This window comes from Triturus cristatus, chromosome 1_1 (genome assembly GCF_964204655.1).
Source record: "Triturus cristatus chromosome 1_1, aTriCri1.1, whole genome shotgun sequence".
Lineage (NCBI taxonomy): Eukaryota > Metazoa > Chordata > Amphibia > Caudata > Salamandridae > Triturus > Triturus cristatus.
In genome coordinates, this window is record NC_140579.1 from 854,225,683 (window position 1) to 854,248,711 (window position 23,029).

A 23,029-nucleotide genomic window follows, 5' to 3' on the forward strand; every position below is an offset into this window, starting at 1 on the left:
AGCTACGCCTTCAAGAAGAGATAGAAGAGAAGAGACGACACCGGGAGTTGGAGGAAAAGAAGCTCACCCTTGAGCACGAGCGCAGCCTCAAGGAGCTCGAGATCAAGGCCAAGAACGGAGGGACCAACACCCCCAGTACGAGAGACACTCTACCGCCTGCCGAGGCCAAAGTACATATCCCGAAGGAGGTCGTCAAGGAGTATTACAAGAATGACGATATCCAACAGTGGTTCAAGGCCTATGAGGTGGCCATGACCTCCCATCGAGTGCCCCGAAAAGACTGGGGCGCAGGCCTGTGGGGGCGATTCCTGAGTGAAGGGCGGGACACGCTGCTCCAGCTACCGGAGGAAGTGATGACCTCCTACGATCACATGAAGGAGGCCCTGCTCACCCGCTACGGGCTAACAGCGGAGATGTACCGCCAGCGGTTCCGAGACTGCAAGAAAATCCCGGGTACCACATGGGTGGAATATGTGGACTTTTTTAGTCGGGCCCTAGAAGGGTGGATCAAAGGCAGCAAAGTAACCACCTACGGGCAACTGGTCGACCTCATCGTGTGGGAACATCTTTCCAACAATTGCTTCGTGGAGCTGAGACAGCACCTCCTCGACAGCAAAATGACCGACCCGCGGAAACTGGCCGTCGAGGCCGATCGATGGGTCAACTCCCGGGTCCCCCGGAGCTCAATGGGGGAGTACCAGAGGAACCCCAACGGACCCCCACGCCAGCGCGGTGGGGGGGGAGGGCCGAACAGGAACCGAGACCCTCCCGCTGGGGCCCCCAGGAGCCCCCCTCGAGGGCCACCGCAGCCACATCTCTCCCCGAGCCTAGCACGAAGGGTGGGCCCGGCCCGACCCGGACCCCGGCCACCAGTGACCTGCTATGGCTGCCAACAAACCGGACACTTTGCCAGCGACCCGGCCTGCCCTCTGAACCGAAGAAACGGGGCCGGCGGGCCCCCGCCCCGGCAGCTGACAGCCGCCGCCTTGGGGGGAGGAGAAGAGGAAGAAGAGGCCCTCGACCGAGAAAACACTGAGTGGGAGCCGGCAGCCATGTCCCTGGTCTGCCTGGGTAGCCGGGAGATGGTACCCTGCACCCCCATCCCAACCAACACCCAGAAGTACCGGCAGCAGGTCACGGTCAACGGACAACGGGCCGAAGCCCTTCGCGACACCGGCGCCAGTATCACCGCTGTCCGCTGCCACCTGGTGACCCCTGAACAGATTCTACCGAATGTGCTGTGCCCTGTCCGGACGGCCGACAACAGTGAAAGCCTATGCCAGATGGCCCTGGTCCCCTTCGAGTGGGGAGGGGTGACGGGCCTGCTGAAGGTGACAGTGCGCGACGACGCCCCGGTCGACTGCCTCCTGGGGAACGACTTGGAGAGTTCCCCCTGGGCTCAAGTAGAACGACGAGAGCACCTCCGAATGTTGGGACTGGCTGATTGGGCCTGCGCCATCACCCGGTCCATGACCGCCCAGGCCCCCCGCTCATCCTCGACCTCCGGGACCGCCCGACCCGAGGGGCTCACACCCCCTCCCGCCAGCAGCGAGGAGGAGGCGGACACCGACCCTGGGTCCAGCGAATCGTCCCCCGAAGAGATGACTTCTCCGAGCGCCCTACCAGAGCTGACGCAATGGCAACACGAAGGGGGCCCCACCCGAGAGCAGTTCCAGCAAGAGCAACAGTCCTGTCCCTCTCTCGAAGGGGTCCGGCAGCAGGCGACCGCGCAAGCCAACGGTGACCAGACCGGCACCCACTGGATCTACTGGGCCGAGGGCCTGTTGTACAGTGAACAGAAAGTAGCAGAACTCGGGGCCAGCCGCGTGTTGGTGGTCCCCCTCCGCCTCCGGGAGTTTCTTCTCAACCTGGCCCATGATGTGCCCCTCGCCGGACACTTGGGGCAAGACAAAACGTACAGTCGTCTGGTGACCCACTTCTACTGGCCCCGGATGCGGAGAGATGTGGACAACCACTGCCGGTCCTGCCAGACCTGCCAAGCCAGCGGAAAGACGGGGGGTCGGGTCAAGGCCCCCCTCCAGCCCTTTCCCGCCGTCAGCACCCCGTTTGAACGGGTCGGAATCGACATTGTGGGACCCCTGGACCCCCAAACCGCCCTGGGCCACCCTTTCATCCTGGTCCTCGTGGACCACGCCACCAGGTACCCGGAGGCGGTCCCGCTCAGAACCATAACGGCCCCTGTGGTAGGCCGGGCCTTGATGGGGATCTTCTCCCGAGTGGGATTCCCCAGCGAAGTGGTGAGCGACCGCGGCACGAACTTTATCTCCAGGTACATGCGGTCCCTGTGGCAACAGTGCGGGGTCACATACAAGTTCACGACCCCATATCACCCTCAGGGGAACGGACTGGTTGAGCGATTCAACCGAACATTGAAAGGGATGATCCAGGGCCTGGAAGAACCACTCAGGCGGAAATGGGATGTCCTGCTGCCCTGCCTCCTGTTCGCCTATCGGGAGGTCCCGCAGAAGTCCCTGGGGTTCAGCCCGTTTGAACTATTGTATGGACACCCGGTCCGCGGACCGCTCAGTCTGGTCAAGGAGGGCTGGGAGATGAAGCCCCGAGGCGCCCCTCCTGACGTCTACCGATACCTCCTGACCCTCCGAAACCAGACCCGCAAGTTCCGAGCCCTCGCCGAAGCCAACCTCGAGGCCAGCCAGGAGGACATGAAGCGGTGGTACGATCGCAACACTTCTACTGTAGAATTCGAGCCAGGTCAGAAAGTATGGGTCATGGCCCCGGTCGAACCCGGCGCCCTCCAGGACAAGTGGACCGGGCCCTTCAAGGTGGTGGAGAAGAAAAGTCCCGTCACCTACTTGGTCGATCTGGAGTCCCCCCGGAACCCCCTCCGGGTCCTACATGCTAACAGGCTAAAACCCCACTTCGCCCGGACCGAACTGAGCCTGCTGCTGGCGACCGACGAGGGGGGCGAGGACGACTCCGAGCCCCTGCCCGACCTCTTGCAATCCGACATTCACGATGGATCGATCGAAGGGGTCCAACTCGCCTCGTCCCTGACCCCGGAACAGCGCAACGACTGCCAGCGATTACTGCGGGACTACGCAGCCCTCTTCTCTCTCACCCCGGGGGTGACCCACTGGTGCGTCCACGACGTCGACACCGGGGAGAACCCCCCCATACGACACAGAGCCTACCGGGTGCCTGACCGAGTGCGGGCCTGCATCCAGGCCGAAGTAGCGAAGATGCTGGCCCTGGGGGTCATCGAGCCTTCCGACAGCCCGTGGGCCAGCCCTGTCGTCCTGGTGCCCAAGGCCGCAGCTCCCGGTCACCCCCCGGAGTTGCGATTCTGCGTGGACTACCGAGCCCTGAATGTAGTAACCAAGACGGACGCACACCCGATACCCCGGGCCGACGAACTCATCGACCGCCTAGGGGCCGCTCGCTACCTGAGCACGCTGGACCTCACCGCCGGGTACTGGCAAATCCAGCTCACCCCCGGCGCCCAAGAAAGATCCGCCTTTTCGACTCCGGATGGGCATTACCACTTTCGGGTGATGCCCTTCGGAATGAAGAACGCCCCGGCCACCTTCCAGCGACTGGTGAACAAAGTTTTGGCCGGGCTTGAGGCCTTCAGCGCGGCCTACTTAGATGACATTGCCGTGTACAGCAACCACTGGGCCGAGCACCTCCTCCACCTAAAGGCCGTCCTGGCCGCCCTCCAGCGGGCCGGGCTCACAATCAAGGCCAGCAAATGCCAAATCGGCCACGGATCCGTGACCTACCTGGGCCATCAAGTGGGGAGCGGGCAGGTGGCCCCCCTCCAAGCAAAGATAGATGCCATCCAGACCTGGGAACCCCCCACTACCCAGACCGCTGTCCGGGCCTTCCTGGGCCTCACCGGATACTACCGACGGTTTATCCGGGACTATGGGGGCATTGTCGGCCCCCTCACAGAGTTAACGTCCAAAAAGCAGCCCAAGAAGGTACACTGGACACCCCGCTGCCAAACAGCCTTCGACACCCTCAAAACGGCCATGTGTACTGCTCCGGTGCTGCAGGCCCCGGACTACCAGAAGGAGTTCGTGGTACAGACGGACGCCTCAGAGTATGGGATCGGGGCCGTTCTCTCCCAAACTGACGAAAAGGGGCTCGACCGACCAGTGGCCTTCATCAGCCGGCGACTACTGCCCCGGGAGCAACGCTGGAGCACTATTGAGCGCGAGGCCTTCGCTGTGGTGTGGGCCCTCAAGAAGCTCCGGCCCTACCTCTTTGGCGCCCACTTCCGGGTCCAGACCGACCACCGGCCCTTGCAATGGTTAATGCGAATGCGGGACGAGAACCCCAAACTGCTGCGATGGTCCATCTCGCTACAAGGGATGGACTTTGACGTCGAACACCGGCCCGGCAATGACCACGCCAACGCCGACGGCCTGTCCCGCTTCTTCCGCCTTGACGAGGAGAATCCCCAAGGAGATGGGTGACTCTCCATGCCTTCGGCTGGGGGGGACGCCTGTTGGACCCGGCCTCGTGGCGTGGTCCTTAACCCCCCGGGACTGTGGCCGTTCCCCGCCCCGGCCTTCACGGGCCACCCGTCTGAACTGCTCCAAGGCCCTTCACCTGGAACTGCACGTGGTCGCATGCTCCTCATGGCTCCGCCATCTTGTTGGCATCTACGTCACCCCGTACACCAGCCGGCGCGACCCCGCTCAACCCGGCCTCGACCCCAGCGAAGCCCCGACCTCGAGGCACCACGGACTGGCCAGGGGGTGCCGCAGGAACCCTTCATCGCCCCCGGCGGAGGACGGTATCGTTGGGACCCCCAACTGTCCTCCCCTCTCGAGGTGTGATCGCCCTGCAAACTCCCATGGGCCTGGCGCCTCTCCTGCTGGGCGTCTGGCCACCTCCACCCGGCCACTCCGCCCCCTTGGGCGCAAGGGTCCGGACATCAAAGGGCTCCAGACCTATATCTGGGGCGACCCCACCACAGCTCGGCAGTTGTATCCCGGAGTCGAGAGCCCTGCTGATCGAATCGCGGCTGACCCTACGGAGAAGAACTCTTGTCGGAACCATCACGAGCCCTGCTGACTGCGTCGCGGCTCCCTCTTGTGAACCTTTCCTGAACCACCTGGAACATCGGAGCCCTGCAGACGCCGTCGCGGCCCCACCTCGCTGAGACCTTCCTCGGAGCCCTGCTGACGACGTCGCGGCTCGAGCTGAGCAGAAACCATCTTGAGAGCCCTGCTGATTGAATCGCGGCTCTCCACGAACTGTACGCCAGAGCCCTGCTGACGCCGTCGCGGCTCGACCCCTCCGAGATCGGAGGTCCTCCCGCTTGAGGATAAGAACTGGGCCCCAGGTACCCTCGTACCACATTCCTGCCAAAGACTGTCCCGCTACCCCTACCCTTCCAAAGAGACATTGAGACTTTTGGTGGATCCCTCGATCCCTTCGTGTAAATATTGAACTCGTAACCTTTTATTGATGATAAAGAATTGCTTGTCTTGAGACAACCTCCTTGAGTCCGGTGTGGTGGTGTTACTGTGCTAGTACGTGATAGGAGAAGGATCTCTCAGGAGACTTCTCGGCAGCGCTCGGCTACTTCGTGCAGTGCGAGGGCCCCCCTTGGTGGTCTCACCGACTCCTCGGGGTCCGCCTTCCAACAAGGAGGATTTTGTGATCCCTTTTAAACATGATCAGGCATTAGACTGTGAAGAGCAGGATGGAGGTAGTTCCAGGATCTTGTTGCACTGCCAGAGAATGCCTGTGTCATATAGCGATCTTGCCTGAATGTCAGGAGTTCCCGCAGAAGGGCTGTAGCTTTTATTTAGTCTTGGGTGCTTTGAGATTCTTAGTTTCTAAGCCAGGTTCGAGGGGGTGGAGTGTGGAGGATTTTATAAGTAATACATGTAGACTTTTTTTTTTTCTAATCAAACAATTTAATTGGCATTTCTTATTAGCATTATAAAGCATTAGGCATTGCATTCTTACTATAAAGATACATGCAGTCTTGTTTTGGGCTCTTATTTCGATGAGCCTTTGCAGAGTTTGGAGATTAAGAAAGATGGGGTTCAATATCTTGAGGCCTGTCACAAAGGCACAGCTGCCTGGAGCACAATTTTAGGGGTCTTTGTTGTAGTTAGGGAGGCCAGACAGTAGCAAGTTCCGATAGTCCATTCTGGAGAGAGACAAAATCTGGATGCAGTTTTGAAGTCCTACTCAGCAATGACCTGTTTGATGCCCCAGGCCGGTTTTAGCTGATCACACACTTTTTTGGCTATGGCAGAGAATGGTCTCTGAAGGGCCAGACGATTGTCAAGTATGAAGCTCAGTGATTTAGCATTCTCAGCATTGGCCTGATTGCATTTCAGTGAAGATAATGATTCCTACCACTCTTGAATAAGGAGGATGGATTTTTCTTTGGTGAGATTAGTGAAAATCGTTTTTGCCTAGACCTTCAGTTATCTCTGGGTTTCATTGTCAAATTAATGGTAAAGAATTCCAGATTTTTCAAAAACCTCACTAAGTGGTTCGTGATGTAAATTAAACAGGATAGGGGAAGGGTCAAGCCCTTTGTTTTAGTTTGGGTATGCTCTAGATAAATCTCAGTATTTTCACCACTTGCAAACAGATAAGACTGGAAGCTCCTTGGGGTGGTACCTTCAATGCCTATCCATTCCTTCAGGATGTTAATCAAAGTGTGGTGGCTCACGGAGGTGGTCCTCTGGGAGGCTTTTAAGGTGGTGATCAGGGGGAAATGTATCTCCAGTCAGGCAGGAGTCTTAAAGGCTATAAGAACCACCTTGGGCAATATTGAATCTAAGACAAGAGTTGGAGACCTGCATACATGGTGGTGTAAGCGCGGCCCTGCTTGCTGATCTAAAAGGCAAGTTGTTAGACTACGAGGAGGAAGCTCATAGAGAAGTAACATTTTTAGGGAAATATGCTGAAGCACGCAGTTATGGCGAGGGGGACAGACCAGGCCGCACGCTCGCGGGCCTGCTTAGATCCCAGCGGGCTGCGTCCTTTATTCCCGAACTATCTAGCATAGATGGTAACAAGGTAAGAGGCTCCCCTGCCATCTTGGGGGCGTTCTCCTCGTTCTACACACAGTTATATAAAGCTAGGCTCGTAGAATGCCCGGAGGGCATGCAGGAATTCCTTGATTCCGTGGCCCTGGTGTGGTTCAATGACAGACACCGGGAATACATGCACCTGCCATTTACAATAGAAGATGTGACAAGTGTCATCATGGGCCTGCCCCTGGACAAGGCACCGGGCTCGGACGGGCTAACTGCAGCATTCTACAAAGCATATGTGGAAGAACTTGCTCCCAGACTCCTGGCAGTTTTTGAGGAAGCACACGAAACAGGGATACTGCCTCCATCTATGCGTGAAGCCATTATAATCACTCTACTGAAGCCGGGCAAACCTTATAATGAACTGGACTCCTACAGGCCATTATCACTTATAAATGTGGATGTTAAAATACTGGCTAAACTGATAGCCAATAGGCTGCAGCCTATGTTCCCCATGATCGCCCTGCCGGATCAGTCGGGCTTAATTCCCGGCAGATCCACCTCCCATAACCTTCGTACGGTCTTTTCAGTGCTACACTACCTCCATCCGGATGTGCAGGCGGCGTTGGCCTTTTTGGATGTCACTAAGGCGTTCGACACGCTCGAATGGCCTTACTTATTTAGAATTCTGGAAAGGATGGGGTTTGGCCCGCTGTTTCTCCGGTGGATAAAGCTGTTGTACACTAGACCGTCAGCCCGGGTGTTTGTAAATGATCTTATCTCAGACCCCCTCCCAATCACACGTGGCACACGTCAGGGGTGTCCGCTATCCCCGTTACTATTCGCAATAGCGATGGAGCCTCTAGCTGCGCGGATTAGACAACATCACACAGATAAGGGGATCGGGTTTAGCGCTCACAGTCTGCTAATATCGCTTTACGCAGAGGACATCACAATGTACATTGCGGAGCCAGAGCGTAACCTTCACAGATCACACCAGGGTGGTCACCTCGGAATTTCCGTTGCAGTGAGAGAATGACTCGGTAAAATATCTGGGTATCTGGATTAGCCGTGATGTGCAAGAGCTTTGGAACCTTAACTTCGGCAGGGCAGTGAGTTGGCTGGAGGACAAAGTAGCATTGTGGAGAGGGCTCCCATTGTCGCTGGCGGGCAGAACTGCACTGACCAAAATGGTCATCCTGCCTAAATTCCTATATCTATTCGTGAACCTGCCACTCATACTCACTCAGTTATTCTTCAATACGTTGGGTCGTTGGTGTGGACGGGAGGGCAGGCTAGGGTGTCGTGGGACCTGTTGACACTGCCGACTAGGCAGGGTGGGCTTGGTGCCCCGGATATGAAGTTATATGCACTTTGTGCGCAGGTGCAATTCTTACAGTATTGGGTCCACCAGACACCTTTTCAGCCGCATGTAGCAGTCGAAGAGGATGCGGTCGCTCCGGTGCCGTTGCGTGTGGCAGTATAACAAAAACACAAACGCCCCTTAGATGGGTTGGATACTACCGAAACGCTCAGATGGGCATGGGAGGGACTGCGTAGAGGGGCAAATATACCGGTACTATACGCTCCCTCGATCCCGATTGCGCAGAACGCACTCCTGCCTAACATACATGACGAGATAAATAATAAAATTGCACAGGCGATGAAACTCCACACCTTTGCAGACCTATACCCAGGGGGGGGTATTCAGGGATTACCCGACAGCCGTGGAAGGTGAAAGGGTACCCTTCGGAGAAATATTTTTGCACCACAAACTCCGAGCAGCTTGCCGTGAATTACACGCTAGCTTCCCATCCCAGCCGCCAATGTTAAATGCCCTGGAAAACCTGCTGGCTACGACGTCACCACGCAAATTGATCACCCGCTTGTACACACGCATGCAAACTGACGTCCCTCCGGAGCTCGCCCTAAATGGAATGCCGAATTACCCACACCTTTGTCTGATATTGAATGGGCCTACTGCTGCGCCCAAATGACTGAGCTCTCACCCAACTACAAACTCCGACTAATTCATTTAAAATTTTTACACCGCTGTTATAGGACGCCAATTGGCTTACAGAGGATGGGATTAAGGGACAACGACTGCTGCGGGGCGCCTGCTGCCACGTTCCTCCACATGGCCTGGACATCTCCAGACGTTGCTGTGTACTGGACAAAAGTCTTCGAAACCATTAACCAGATCCTGGACGTCCAGGTGCCCCCATCTCCGTTACTGGGCCTTTGGGGATTTGTTAAATACACTCACATTAAAAAGCGTAGGCTACATGCATTACTTTTGTTATTTGCAAAGAGACAGATTGCTATTGGTTGGGGGAAGCGTAGGAAACCCACTATCAAAGAGTGGCTGAGAGAAGTCACATATGGCCAATCCCAATTGGCGGTGTTCTGGGAACTTATGCCGCCTGCATCTAGGCCCAGGGATATTTGGGAGCTGTTTCTAGACTGGTCCCGGGCGCAATCTACTGATTCTGCTCCAGCCGTGGGCGTCGACGTCGTCATGATGCCTGGGGATCCCCCTGACTGAGTTGTGTAACTGTAAGCCCCTACGGTGATTTGTGGTAGACAATGACTGTGTGTGGGGGAGATACCCTCCCTGTGTGCGGGTTGGGATCAGCAGCGCCGGCATAAAAATTGTAACAAATTGGTTGTGGTCTCCCTGCTAACATTGGGTAGCTCGTACGTCATTCTGTAATTGATTTGATAACCTGCTTGTGTTTCGCATTTCAGATATGTATATGGCTGTTCCTCACCACTGTGACGTTATGTCGTATGCCCTGTATTGTATGTCTTTTTGTGGAAATGTAATAAAAAAAAAATTTTTTAAAGTGTGGTGGCTGACTTTATCAAAGCAACCAAGAGATCGAGGAAGTGGGGAGAATCATCCATTTTCAGAAGGGCCATTCCTTGTCTAAATGCAGATTGCAAATGGTCAAGTAGCTTACTTTAGTTACCTGGATATGAAGAGATAGGTGTGCGGCTGTTCAGCTTTAGAACTACTTTCGTAAGAAGAGAAGTACTGTAACCGGGCAGAAGCTGTTCAGGTCATTGGTGTCGGCATTCCGCTTTTTCAGGATGGGGAAGACCTGGACAAGACCTTTCGGAGTATACCCTATGCTTCAGTGAGGAATTAACCAGGGGGTCCAGTATGGTAGCAGCAGCTTCTCCATCTCTTTACACAGGGAGCTACGCAGGGCTAGCTTTAAGTGGGCTGGGTCCTGCTGGTTCTCTGCATCGGCAGTTAAAAAAAAATCATCCGCTGAGGCGAGTCGCTATCGGGCTCACCACTTTTGCCCTCCCCCTCAGAGTGGAAAAAGTCAGCTCGGCAGCAGTACCACCCTTCACTGGCCTTTGATGTAACGTCAAAAGGCTAGTTAAAGTTATTTCAGTCTCATCATTTCAGAATTCAATATTGTATACAACAAACTCGTTGTTACGTATTTCTTATGCAAGTAACAATCATTGACAAATCCATGCTTGTTTTAGGTGTAATGTCAGTTGTTGTATTGTGTCTGGATGAGATAGCAGAATTCTTGTCTGGGGGCATGCTATGCTAAGCACAGATTTTAGCTTCTGTTTTTAAGCCATATCATTAATTATTTAGGCCACGCCCCTTCTAGACCCCCCCCCCCCCCCGGGTCTTTTTCATCCAACATAAAGCCCTGGAGGTACGCAATGAGTCAGTGAATGATTAGAAGCTTTAACCTTAGTAATAGATTTAAGTCACTGTTTCAGAGACTGTGACAAAGTGTGACCAGGTCCATTGGGCCATGTGTTTCAGTGTGCAATCTTTTGGATTGGTGGAACCTGTCAGAAGTGCATGCTAAACTGACTTTATTTTCTGTGCGAATAAGATTGCAAAGTTTGTCACGTTGTGCCTGGAGAGGAGGCCATGTTGGTGGAAAAATGGAGTTCAAATATTTAATGACATCGAAAAGAAGCTTTTGATGATGTTTAGTAGTATAAAGTATAGATTGAATTTGGGTAGATTTAGCTTTAAAGTTGTTTGATTTGTATTTTTTTCCGGAATTCCTAGAAACAGGAAAGCTAGAGGATGTTTGTCCCTAGTTTTTCTCAAGATGTCTCAGATTTTTACCTATGCGTTGCCAGTGGCAGTCAGATGCCCGCCTGGTTGAGGTCTGCTGGCTGTTTGGGGAATGTCCAGGCATCCCTTGTGGTCATGCACTTTAATGGCACCCATCTCTTTGGAAACAATGCAGATTCTGCACTGTAACGATTGAAGTAGAGTTGGGCTTCTGCCAGGTCGTAGGGCCTCTCCAAGGCTCCCCCCACCAAATTCTGTAGTTTGCCCCTTCTGTGGCAATGAATGGTAGGGGTTACCAGCCACGTTCATTTCCTGAAAGTGGTGACACCTTTTTATGAAGGCCAGATCATCGCCTTGCCTACCATTCTTTGCCCTGCTTCACCCTAAAGAAGAGGAGAAATTCCACCTCCTGGGCCAGAAAAGAATATTGTCATTTTACATTAATTATACCAGAGAGTCCCTTGTTGATGATCAACCCTTCGTTGGGTGATTGGAGCAAAGGAAGGAAAGGCCATTTGGAAATGGACCTGATCACGATGGATTGTGCTCAACATTAAAATCTGTTACGCATTGGCATAGAAGCACCCCCCACCCTACCTGCGGGCGTACACATTCATTCCACCAGAACCAAGACTGACACCACTGCATTAGCTTGCGGAGCCCCAGGCTTGAAATCTGTCAGGCTACAACATGGGCATCTCCGTACGCGTTTACTAAGCAATACTCTCTGGGCCGTCAGGTCTGTCGTGATGGGCATTTTGCCTGCTTGATCCTGCAGGACTTTTTTGAGCTAAACTCTTCGCAGACCCATCTCCGGGGAGGTATTGCTTGGGTGTCTGTTCTTAGGTAAGGAATCTGTGGCTAGAAGTGTCAACAAACGAACAAGATACTTACCTTTGGTAGTGCCTTTTCTGGTAGAGACCCTATTAAGCTGCAGATTCCTTACTGTCCCTCCCATCCCCACCGCCCCCCGGATGTGTTCCAAGTGTTTGCTTCATTGAGGTGTGAGGTGCTTCTAATGTTTACAGGAGCAATGAAGGTAATGATAGCTCATTATTTCTAGTTTGAACTGGCATGTTTCTGGAGGTTGAACTTAAGAGGACTATCGTTGAGAGAGAGAGGAAAAGATACATTCACAGGCGTGTGCAATTGGTATTTCTCGAATTTGATTTGCTAAATCTGAAGATTACGTTTGAGCCCACCAATAGATTGCCAGTGGGTGTTAGGAGGAGTGGTTTTGATCTCTTATATAAGCTCTTGGTTTCAGAGCCAGACCGAAGAGATCTTGGGGCTGAATGGAATTCCGTGTATACTTCTGGACTAATGCCAAAATGACAAGAGAAAGCCAGCATCCACCCAAGGTGCATCTCTTTAGCTCATTTGAGTGCTACATCTCAAGGGCTCAGTTATGCCCCACCAATGAAATGTGAAAGATTTGGACTAACAGACCTCTGACGGTCATACCTGTACACGTGCAATTTCCAATGTATGAGCAGGTGTCTGGGTGCATGTGATGAGCAGTACTTGTTTTCATAAGTCTTAGGTACCATTACTAACATTAGACTAATAACTAGGGCAGTGTCTACTTAGGCTATAGTGTTTTGAAATGAAACTTAACATTTCAAAGATTTTCTTTCATTGTAATTGACAAATAGAATGCCATACTTTCTCATTTTCATTTTGTTTACTAATGGGTGCAGCTAGTAGCATGGTTCTTGTTATAAGATTGCACCAGGTGATGTTACAGATATTAACTAGAACTTCCATGAGATGTAGATAATGAATACAATGTATACAAAAAACAATATTGGTGTGTGCCTAAGGCTAGAGTACAGTGTTCAAAGTTCTTCGCATAATAACTTGTGAGTCTTTAACAGATAGAATGTCTTGGTCAAATGCACATTTGTAATAAAACGTACGACAGGAAATGCACTTTAGTTTACTTTTCTCATTTATTAGATGGTGTCAATGACCGATTATTCTCTTGGGCTAAAGAACGTAGCTGTGTTGTGCCCTCTACCTAAGTAGTGCAGTTAAGGGTCATAACAGTTGCCTCTTAGTGTTAGACTTCCTAAGCATAACATTCCACATCCTAAAGTAATCTGCCAGGCAGTTTCACATTATCAAAAACATTTGTTCACACCCCACATACCTGTGTACAGAGAGCAAAAACGTGTTCAGGTTTTGTCCTAGTTCTGATTTTCCACAACAATGACTTCTGTGTACGGTCTCCACAGTTCTTCATGTGACTTACAAAATAAATGCTGCAGGTATTGAGCTGGTGGAACAATCCCCAGCCATACCAGTTAGCATGCCTTATTTTGCAAAACGTAAGATGTAATCACCAAAGGTGATAGATATTTTGATAAGACTAAAGAAGTTATCACTAGAAACGCTAACACAGTTCTATTGCAAAGAAACATGATGGAATCATTAAACTGATAAGGGTTGTATTGCAAGAACCTAATATGTTATCACAAAATGTGATAATCAAAATGTGTTATAAAAACTAAAGCTTCAGTCACAGAAATAACATAGATGTACTGCAAAAACTAAGAACATTCTCACAAAAGTGAAACGATGCAACTAACATAAATCTGTTGCTAAAAAAATGTGATATGACTTATTTCACATGCGCTTCAGAGAGAATTCACAGGAATCAATAAGATATCTACAGAGTGCCTAGGGACTAAAATCAAAGGCCATGTTTCACACCAGTGCAGAGTGGCCGCAGACTCTTGTACATTGTTGTACGTCTTGTGTCGTGTTGCCATCAAAATGTATGCATGTAGTCTGTAGATTGATTGTGCCAGCTTAAACTGTCCAGCTAGTGTCCTCCTTTTGATTTGATTTCCTTTTTTCTCTTTCTCCAGGAAATGGGTGAGCTGGAAATCTCTTCGCAGGCCTATGTTAAGATGTGCCTCCATGCTGCTCGGTATCCTCATGCGGCCGTAAATGGGGTGCTGCTGGCCCGCCGGCCTCAAGGTGGACGGGCAGAATGCCTTTGTGTGGCTGACTCTGTACCTCTCTTCCACAACCACCTCTCACTGTCCCTGGGGCTGGAAGTTGCTCTGAACCAGGTGTGCTAGGTGGAACTGGTCTAGTATAATTGATCTATGGTAGGAGACCCTGGGGGGGTGTCTCTTTTTCTCTCTTTTTCTCTCTCTTTCTCTCTTTTTCTCTCTCCCCCTGAAAGATCCATCACTGTTTGCTTTCCTCAACCCTTTTTCATCCGTGCCTGTCACCCTCGTGGACCGAGTGCTATGGTTGTGGTCACTTTATTCAACCTATTTTGATTATCCTCTGTCGAGTTGCACCCTGCTTGACCCTGTCTGATTGCATATCATTCATCACCCTGCTCAATGCCATCTCATTGACCACTATTATAGTCCCTTTAATCAACACAATTGTATCATGTTGTACAACGGACAAACTTCTCAATTTCTACTAATCGCCCTCTCACTTTCTTTTTGCTATACCCTTACTCATCGCCTTTCACTGTCCTTTTGCTTAAAAACATGAAGTTCCCCATGTTAGCTGCCACTGTGTTCGAGCTGCCAATGGCCACTCAATACTGTTAACCCTCTACCCTGCTTAGTCTGATTTGCTACAGACACTGATGCTCCGTTTTACCGAATTGTCTTCACAGGCCGTGTGGTCATGCACCCTGCTCAACCCGACTTACTTTATCTGATCCTTGTCAACCCGGCTTATTTTACCTTTATCACTGTGCTAAATTACATTTAACAATGCCTTGAAACGTTGTTTACACATTCTCTCCTTCCCCCCCCCCCCCCCCCCCCCCCCCGGTTAAATTTCCATTGTAACCTTCATACATTCCTACTTTGCTCTACTCCTCCTAGCCTTACTATTTGTCCGCTACCCCTTCCCCTTTGTCCATTTCTTACATGCTTCTTGTAGTCTCACTCTGTTAATTTCTCACTGCACCCTCATCTTGTGAATGACTTGCATACACCTTTGGAATATTACGCTGTGCACCACTTACAAATTCTCATCTTGCTGTATCGCTGTCTACTCTGTATAGCCATTGTCTAATACTTTGTCCTATTATTTGAATACTCTTCTGCACTCCGAACACTTCAAAATTCCCACTTTATCTTTTCTTTATACTTTTTTGTCCAGTGCTGTGCGCTAGATCTGCCTCTCTATCCATAATTCTTGCCTGACAGACCCACTGCATATGCATCACTCACATAACGCTCTGGACTAACCGGCCACACAAATCCCCATCTTTATCCCTTCCATTGATAGTCTGTTCCTTATTAACCTCAATCTATCTATTCCATATACAGTCTTTGAACATTTTCCCACTTGCCCTTGTAGCACCATTGTGCTTATACCCATCGCATAACTTCAGTCCTTACACATTTCTGCCCTCTCATCTGCTAACACAGGCTCTTTGTTCCATGGCAGATTGATCTGTGGAGTTTGAAGCAGGACCTCATTCTTGCTGGCTACTATCAAGCCAATGCTGCCTTGGATGATAAAAAGTAAGATCTTCTCCACTTCCATAGTTGGTGTAATGTATTCCTTTGTGCCAGCATGTTCTCTCTCACTCTCTCACACTCTCAATACCAGCTTATATTCTATCCGTCCATGGCACATGGGATGCCTGTAGGCGAACTACCTCTTCCTTAGGTAGTGTCGGGGTGAATTCCATTTGTTATTCAGTGTCGGTCCACAGTATATCTCTTTCCTATCCAGCGTAACTCGTAACCTGCCTCTTTCACCAGCACTGGGCGGGATATTGTGTATGCAGTGTCATATATCATGTTTGCTTTAAATGCAGTGCAAGCACGTTAACAGCCTTTACATTTTTACACAGTGCCAGCAATGTCGCACTTCGGACAGCAGGCCGCCTTTCAGAGTACTTCAGTGATGCCATTCTGATAATGGTAAGAGGTCACCTCAGCTACATAGTTCACATACTACTTTTGAGTATTTAGAAAAGCCACCTCAGAGGGTTCTTGATTACATTTCCTAGATAAAGTTTCTGAAATTGACTTGCAAAAAAAAGACCAAATAAAAGGAAAGCAGAAAACTCAGTCACAACCCAAAGACAGCAGTTTCTCGAACATGCCACGGGGGAAAAAAGCCAAAGCCCCAACATTTCACATATTACTCTATATTCATGTCCTTAAGAATGGTAACAAAAGTGCTCATGTTCCACTAGTTAACTATTAAATGGATGTAGGAATAAAAGGAAACCAACCTAAAAGGGACCATTGCAGACTTTGATTTTATCAGTTTGGAGTTTTCCAACAAACTCAGAGAAAGGAAGTATAAAAGTGAATGTGCCAGTAAATTATGGAAGGAAAAAGGTAGACATACCCAAGAGTCTATACTCCGCTTAATAAGCAAGAATTGGCCGAATGCAATCCCAAACGGATGTAAGGAGCAAAAATATTTGAAATGGGAAGGCTGCGGGAGTTTAACTGGTTATCAGTCAAAATGTTCCAGTGCTTATAGATGTGACTTGACAAGGAGGAAATAGTCACAAGAACATCCACCATGCAATCCCGATGAAGTAACTGAAACCACAGTGAAATGTATGTAACATTATATAGATAAGTCAGTCTTCTATTTAGGAAGATGAAAGCAGTTTCTCTCAATAAGACAAAGCAGCCAAAAAAGAAGTAGAAGTTAGACTAATCCTGCTGCTTTCCTATCTGCCAGACAGAAGAAGCTCTTCCCTTGTCCTTGCAGTGTGAAAATCTAAGAAGCACTTATATTAGTAAGTCCATAGCCCCCAAGAGCAAAGATACAACAGATTTTGAAGAAGAGTCCAATGAGCTGCAGCTGCTGCTTACCTATGGCACCAGAACATGTGGTCCAAAGATAATCAGTTGGTGGTCCGAAAGATGGAAGGTCAGTAATCCACTGTTAAGTTTACATGAGCAAATTGCCATCCAAGCTTGCCTGCAAATGCCACTCTTCATCTTTACACCCGATTCGGTTGTGTCCACGTTCACCGACTAAACTGGAAAACGACCAGTCAAACTTATCTGCTGCTTTTCAGAGGAAGTCAAAGCGACAATTTGGAGGAAGGAGATTTTGAAGGCTTGTGATACCTTCACGGTTAGCCCTACCTCATGCTAGAAGAGCCTCTGCATGAACCTTGCGGAGATGCTAAGTGACAGACCTCTCTCTTCTTCATTTGCTAATGGTCGTGCTATTTCGGATTGAACTGTAGGACAGGAAGTGACCAAGAGAATAACTTTGTCAACATCCTGATTCACAACACGGCCTCAAAGAAAGTCCTTAGAATTCTAAGTATTTTACTCCTCACTTTTTTTTCTTAACCTTGGTGGCCAAACTCCTACATTTGAAGGAGCAACAGATCTCAATCAAACCTTCATTCTTAACAATAGGAGAATACGGAGCTGCTAATCTCAGCCAGATTGTTTGGTCTCGCACGTAAATTGTAATGATTTCTTCATGCTGTAAGCCCAGATTCCTTGTTACCCCTGATTGGGGTGGACCAAGCCCAAAAGGGGCTGAGGTATAGGTCTATTGGAATAACAGATTTTCTCTTAAGATACAGAATGAAGAGTTTGGTGTAAGAGTAAAGTATCGGGTGCAAGTAAAGATTGATCAAGTGAGTATTCCAGGCCACCTTTTGTGGACCTAGAGTTCTAGGGAAACAACACAAAATAGGTAACCCATGTCTTTTCCTGTTCTGATGGACAGTTTGAGTTTAAGGGTTCACTGTGCTGTGGAATAATTCTAGTGGGCTGACTGCGAAGAATACTTAATCATATAGTGGTGTTCCTAGTGGAGACAAAAAAAAGCTTTCTTAACACCGCTTTGTAGAAAAAACGCAGATGATGGTGTGGGTGGCTAGTCCCACCTACCAGGTCATATACCAGTTAGATGGGGGAGTTATCTGGGCTTTAACAACACTGATAAATAGCATTGTTCCAAGACAGTAAACATGAGCTGGGACCAATACTCTTTCTTAATGGATTCTAAGACCCTCGAGAGGGATCTGGTCACCGTTGGGGGAAGGGGAACCTCCATTGTCTTCCCCACAAGAGTTGTATCTTTAAGACTTTTCCCATACCAGTTGTTTATTTAGAATTAGATTGTGTAAACTCAAGTTTGTGTTGACCACATCTATCTGTCATTCGGCTTTTAAGTTCCTGAAGAGTATGTGGGGGGTCACTGGATATGACTTAAAGGATGAGTGCCCTTGAGAAACTAAACTAAGTAATTTCCACAGCTTTTTGACTGGGGGGTATGTTTTGAAATGCATCACATTGCAAATTTGCTCAGAACCTATAGGACCGTACAGCCACTTGGAGTGAACCTTTGAGGGCTCAGATCTGGCCCTGTAGTCTAGACGAACACTTGAAACTTAGCCTGAGCATGAGGGCTGATCTGTTGAGACCTAGCTCTGATATAAATATTCAAGGACCGTTTAGGCACATTCCGATTCTGTCATAGGTAGAGGATAGCAGAAGAGGGGAAAATATGAGCCCCAGCCAACACTCCTGACAAGCCTCAAGATTACCATGGATGGGGTGGGACATAAACTGCATTTTGCTAGAAGTGTAGGACATAAACACTTACAGACCACTTCTGAGAAACTTCTAAGATCTTGGGGGGGGGGGGGAGGGGAGGGGGGGAGGGGGGGGGGGAGGGGGGGGGGGAGGGGAGGGGGGAGGGGAGGGGGGAGGGGGAGGGGGGAGGGGAGGGGGAGGGGGGGGGGAGGGAGGGGGGAGGGGGGAGGGGGGGAGGGGGGGAGGGGGAGGGGGGGGAGGGGAGGGGGGAGGGGAGGGGGGGAGGGGAGGGGGGGAGGGTGCAGGTGTATTTCTATTGATATGAAATAATTCCAGTGTAAAGATGCTATTCAAGTATTATCATTCACTCCAGTCTGACCTGTTGTACAGGTCTGGATAATGGGAGACTAAGTACCAATGCAGAGGCCTATAATATACAGTCAATGAGTCTATCCAGTGAAACACTAACCAGGGTTTCCAGGTACAGCCACCACCTGATAGAGGCGCAAAAAGAGTAACTTCGGAGCAGTTGTTCCTGCTGGAACAGCCCTGCGAACATAACGGAGGGTAGTAGTTCCAACTTGTTGAGCCCCTGAGATACTTAGCGGGATAGAATCAGTGTCTGTATGGTGTGATCCTAGGATCGCATTGGAGGATACATTGGGCTCACTGAGAACATCCTCTAGGATGGTAATGCATCAGAATTCCTAGCTGTCACTATGTATGGGAACTCAGTTGACTGAGAGCTGGCCACGACCAGAGCTGGAACGGTGAACAGGGTATTTAGGTTCTGTCTAGTTGCAGCTGATTAGGCATCTTTTGTGTTGTACTGTTGGCTAAAGTTTCCGAACTCCAGCACTATCTTTGTTTCACAGCTGGATAACCGCCACTTGTATCCTGACCCTCTGCTACCTCCACTGATTATTCTGCAGCACAAGGACAAACGCTGGCTCCCGAAAGACAAGAACCTGTGAGTGGGATTAAGGGAGTATACATACATGATGATGGTTTCATGGAGTAAAATTTGTGCATATCTGGGGGGTTGTTTGTATGTGTGTGTGTGTATACATACGCTACACAACACTGGTGGTCTTGTTTAGTTGGTGATGTTCATCTCTGACAACTTGGTCTTGGCAACGCCCTCCTTGTACCATTCTCCTGAACCTGTGTATCTAGCGGGTGGGAAATACTTCCAGCCCACTCTGCTTGTCCAGTGTTTTTTCCTTACACACCAACCCTCCGTTTCCTGTGCAATTTTTTTTTTATCTCCCTTGGCAACAAAGAGCAAAACCAAGCTTCACTCTGAGGCCATTACACACCATACCTAGACTGGTAAGAATTGGCCTGACTGTGAATTTTGAGGCATAAGCTTGCAAAGGCTGGCCAACAACAAGGATAGGATGGTTCTCCAGTGTAGGACCTGGGGTCTCCAGGCCCTACGGGGCGGTAACGTGACACGAGCGGTCGGGCCACCAAAGGTCTGTGTGTAAAGCAACCATACAACACGCACCTCATGGGACGAGGAACACACACAATAAGTGACGCCACACTGGAGGAGTTATGTAAATACTCAAGTTTATCCAAGTAGATCACGTTAGATGCAGTTCATGAGGTAGCAGTACATTTCATAAGCTGATAACACAATTCCTAGCGATATACCTGTCAGTCAGGAGTTATAAAGGTTGGTCATCCCCTAAATGCAATTCATAAAATATCAGTACTGCATGAGATACAATTACCATTCACATATATGTACTCGCGCGCTTCACTTTCCTGTAGCGCCTTAGGGGGGTGATTATAGCGCTAGGCGCGCTAATCGGTGACTACCTCAGAACGGGGCATCTAGCACAAAGAGCTACTCGTGATCAAGGACATTTAGCACTTCAATATGGAACATGAATAACAGTGCGCTACTCGTAATCAATAGCACGTAGCACTTCAATATGGCACATGAATAACAGAGCGCTACTCGTAATCAATAGCACGTAGCACTTCAATATGGCACATGAATAACAGAGCGCTACTCGTAATCAATAGCACGTAACACTTCCATAGGGCACATGAATAACAGAGTGCTACTCGTAATTACGGGCACTGAGTACTTCAATACGGGGTAGGACAGTCAATGCGCCTCACGGAGCTTTTAGCGGGGAGCGCCCGGGACGGGAGGAGCGAGTCTCTCGGCTCCGGTGCAGTTCGTAGGACACCACGCTTCAGTACTGTTCAAGGGGGCACAAGGAGAGGATCCCTCGGCGGGGTCTCTCCGTCGCGATGACAGGGGGGGAACTCCCACGGAGAGGGGACCCGGGCTGAGGGTGCGGTGCCCAACCAGTAGGGGGCGCACCAGGGGCAATCCCAGCCTCCGGGCTTACCTCGTTCTCGGCGTCCGACGGCGTCCGCTCCAGCGACGATGGGGAGACTCGGCCCCAGGCCTCGCGCACCTTCTCACACAGCTGCGATGGCAGCGGCGCGGGCTTCTCACGGGCCTCGCGACTCTGCAGGGCACTTTTTCCGGCCTCCGGGCCGCGGCGGTGAGCGCGCTGGCTTCCACGTCACCGGGGGGTGCTCAAGTTAAGGATGGGGGTTCCGCGCTCAGCGGAGCACGCTGCCGGGGGTCCCAGGTCAGGGAGCGCAGGGGTCACAGCGCTAATACCTGGTCGATCCCCGGTGGCTCTTCAATCTGCTTTGCATACGGCTTCAGGGGTCAGTCTGGACACGCAGTCTCAGTGCTTGGCATATAAGTCTCTGTTCTCAGATGTTAGATGAAGTCTTGTTGGCGCAGATGTATCTGGCGCCCTTAAAGGGGTTCTGTTACAGGGGGGTAGGGATGGAGAAGGCGACTAGGTCAATCCTAGTCAGGCTGGGCAGAGAGTCTCTGGGTCCTCCTACTGCTGGGCAAGATCAGTGGGTTTCACAGGGTCCCTCACTCACTTAAGAGGCAGCACCTAAATCCTGTCACTCTCAGAGGCATAAGTCCCTGGCTAGGCCCTACCGCCTACACTCCTGGTGGATTCTTCCAGCTCTGCTTCACCCCACTGGCCAACTCACCACAAAAGTTTCCCTCCCTCTCTTAAGTAGCCCTAGGTCAGGTGACCTCTAGCCAAGGCGGCAAAAGAAAAATCACACCTCCCTTCTAGAAGGTTCCAGCACATTCCAGGAGCTTCCCCACTCTACCTATGGGACAAAAAGGCGGGCTGGAGTCGCAACATTGTTGTGGGGTTCCAGCCAGCTCCTGGCAGCTAGGGTGCTACTAATAAAGACCACTCTGCAGTAGCAGGGGCCTGTGGCAGCCATCTTGGGTGAAGGGAGCACCTGCACCTTAACACTGCAAAAACGAAAAAATTCAGGGAAAAAGGGTCAAGTCCGACATCCAGGATTGGAGAAATGAAGAAACATTTCTGGTTGGCTCTGTCATCCCACCTTGCCCAGCCGAGGGGGGTATACGTACTCTATCTTTGTCGTCTTGGCCCAAAGGGACCTGCACATCAATACAGGAGCGAATATATTGGGACTAGTGACATACTGCTGGATTGTTACTCTGCCTCCAGACTAGACCTGTGCCTGGGAAACTGTGTTGCACTTATCTAATGGGAGCACACTATCTACTTCCTGTACACTAAGTATAGACCTTGGTGCTAGTACTGTGTCCGCATGGAAGATATTATTTAATTGAACCATTTTGGAAAATATGAAGTTAGTTTCTTCTTGCTCCTGCGACCTTGCGGACCTACCTGGGATCCAAACGTTCCACGCTGCCAAATTGCCTTCTTCTGCAGTGTTTCCGTCCCCCGCCGCCGCGAATACCATCTGCGGCCGCAGAGCAGGGACGGGACTACACTCCCCATCATTCAAAGCGCCAGGGGAGCCGCGTTGCTGGTTTCGCGCCAGGAGGCGCACAAAAGATCGCCGTGACTGCGGCTGAGCGGGTTTCTTCTTGCTCCTGCGACCTTGCGGACCTACCTGGGATCCAAACGTTCCACGCTGCCAAATTGCCTTCTTCTGCAGTGTTTCCGTCCCCCGCCGCCGCTAATACCATCTGCGGCCGCGGAGCGGGGATGGGACTACACTCCCCATCATTCAAAGCGCCAGGGGAGCCGCGTTGCTGGTTTCGCGCCAGGAGGCGCACAAAAGATCGCCGTGACTGCGGCTGAGCGGGTTTCTTCTTGCTCCTGCGACCTTGCGGACCTACCTGGGATCCAAACGTTCCACGCTGCCAAATTGCCTTCTTCTGCAGTGTTTCCGTCCCCCGCCGCCGCTAATACCATCTGCGGCCGCGGAGCGGGGACGGGACTACACTCCCCTTCATTCAAAGCGCCAGGGGAGCCGCGTTGCTGGTTTCGCGCCAGGAGGCGCACAAAAGATCGCCGTAACTGCGGCTGAGCGGGTTTCTTCTTGCTCCTGCGACCTTGCGGACCTACCTGGGATCCAAACGTTCCACGCTGCCAAAT

The 23,029-nt window shown here is 50.8% G+C and overlaps 2 protein-coding genes across 3 annotated transcripts in view; one reads left to right on the top strand and one right to left on the bottom strand.

Annotated features, from left to right (window-relative positions):
- LOC146871199 (proteasome activator complex subunit 1-like) overlaps window positions 1–23,029 on the bottom strand; it is a gene marked incomplete at its 5' end in the record, with an annotated part of 281,652 nt that overhangs the window by 10,363 nt on the left and 248,260 nt on the right. The gene's annotated exons all lie outside the window — the stretch shown is intronic.
- Window positions 1–23,029, top strand: part of EMC9 (ER membrane protein complex subunit 9) — an 83,771-nt gene that overhangs the window by 7,233 nt on the left and 53,509 nt on the right. The window contains exons 1-5 of one of the 2 annotated variants that reach the window (XM_085650537.1): window positions 12,326–12,419; window positions 13,932–14,138; window positions 15,493–15,569; window positions 15,905–15,974; window positions 19,457–19,551. In XM_085650537.1, coding sequence (XP_085506663.1) covers window positions 12,354–12,419; window positions 13,932–14,138; window positions 15,493–15,569; window positions 15,905–15,974; window positions 19,457–19,551 — 515 coding nt within the window. In that variant the 5' untranslated portion in view covers window positions 12,326–12,353. Of the gene's footprint in view, window positions 1–12,325; window positions 12,420–13,931; window positions 14,139–15,492; window positions 15,570–15,904; window positions 15,975–19,456; window positions 19,552–23,029 lie in introns of those variants that run through there. The other variant, XM_085650541.1, reaches the window with a different exon arrangement.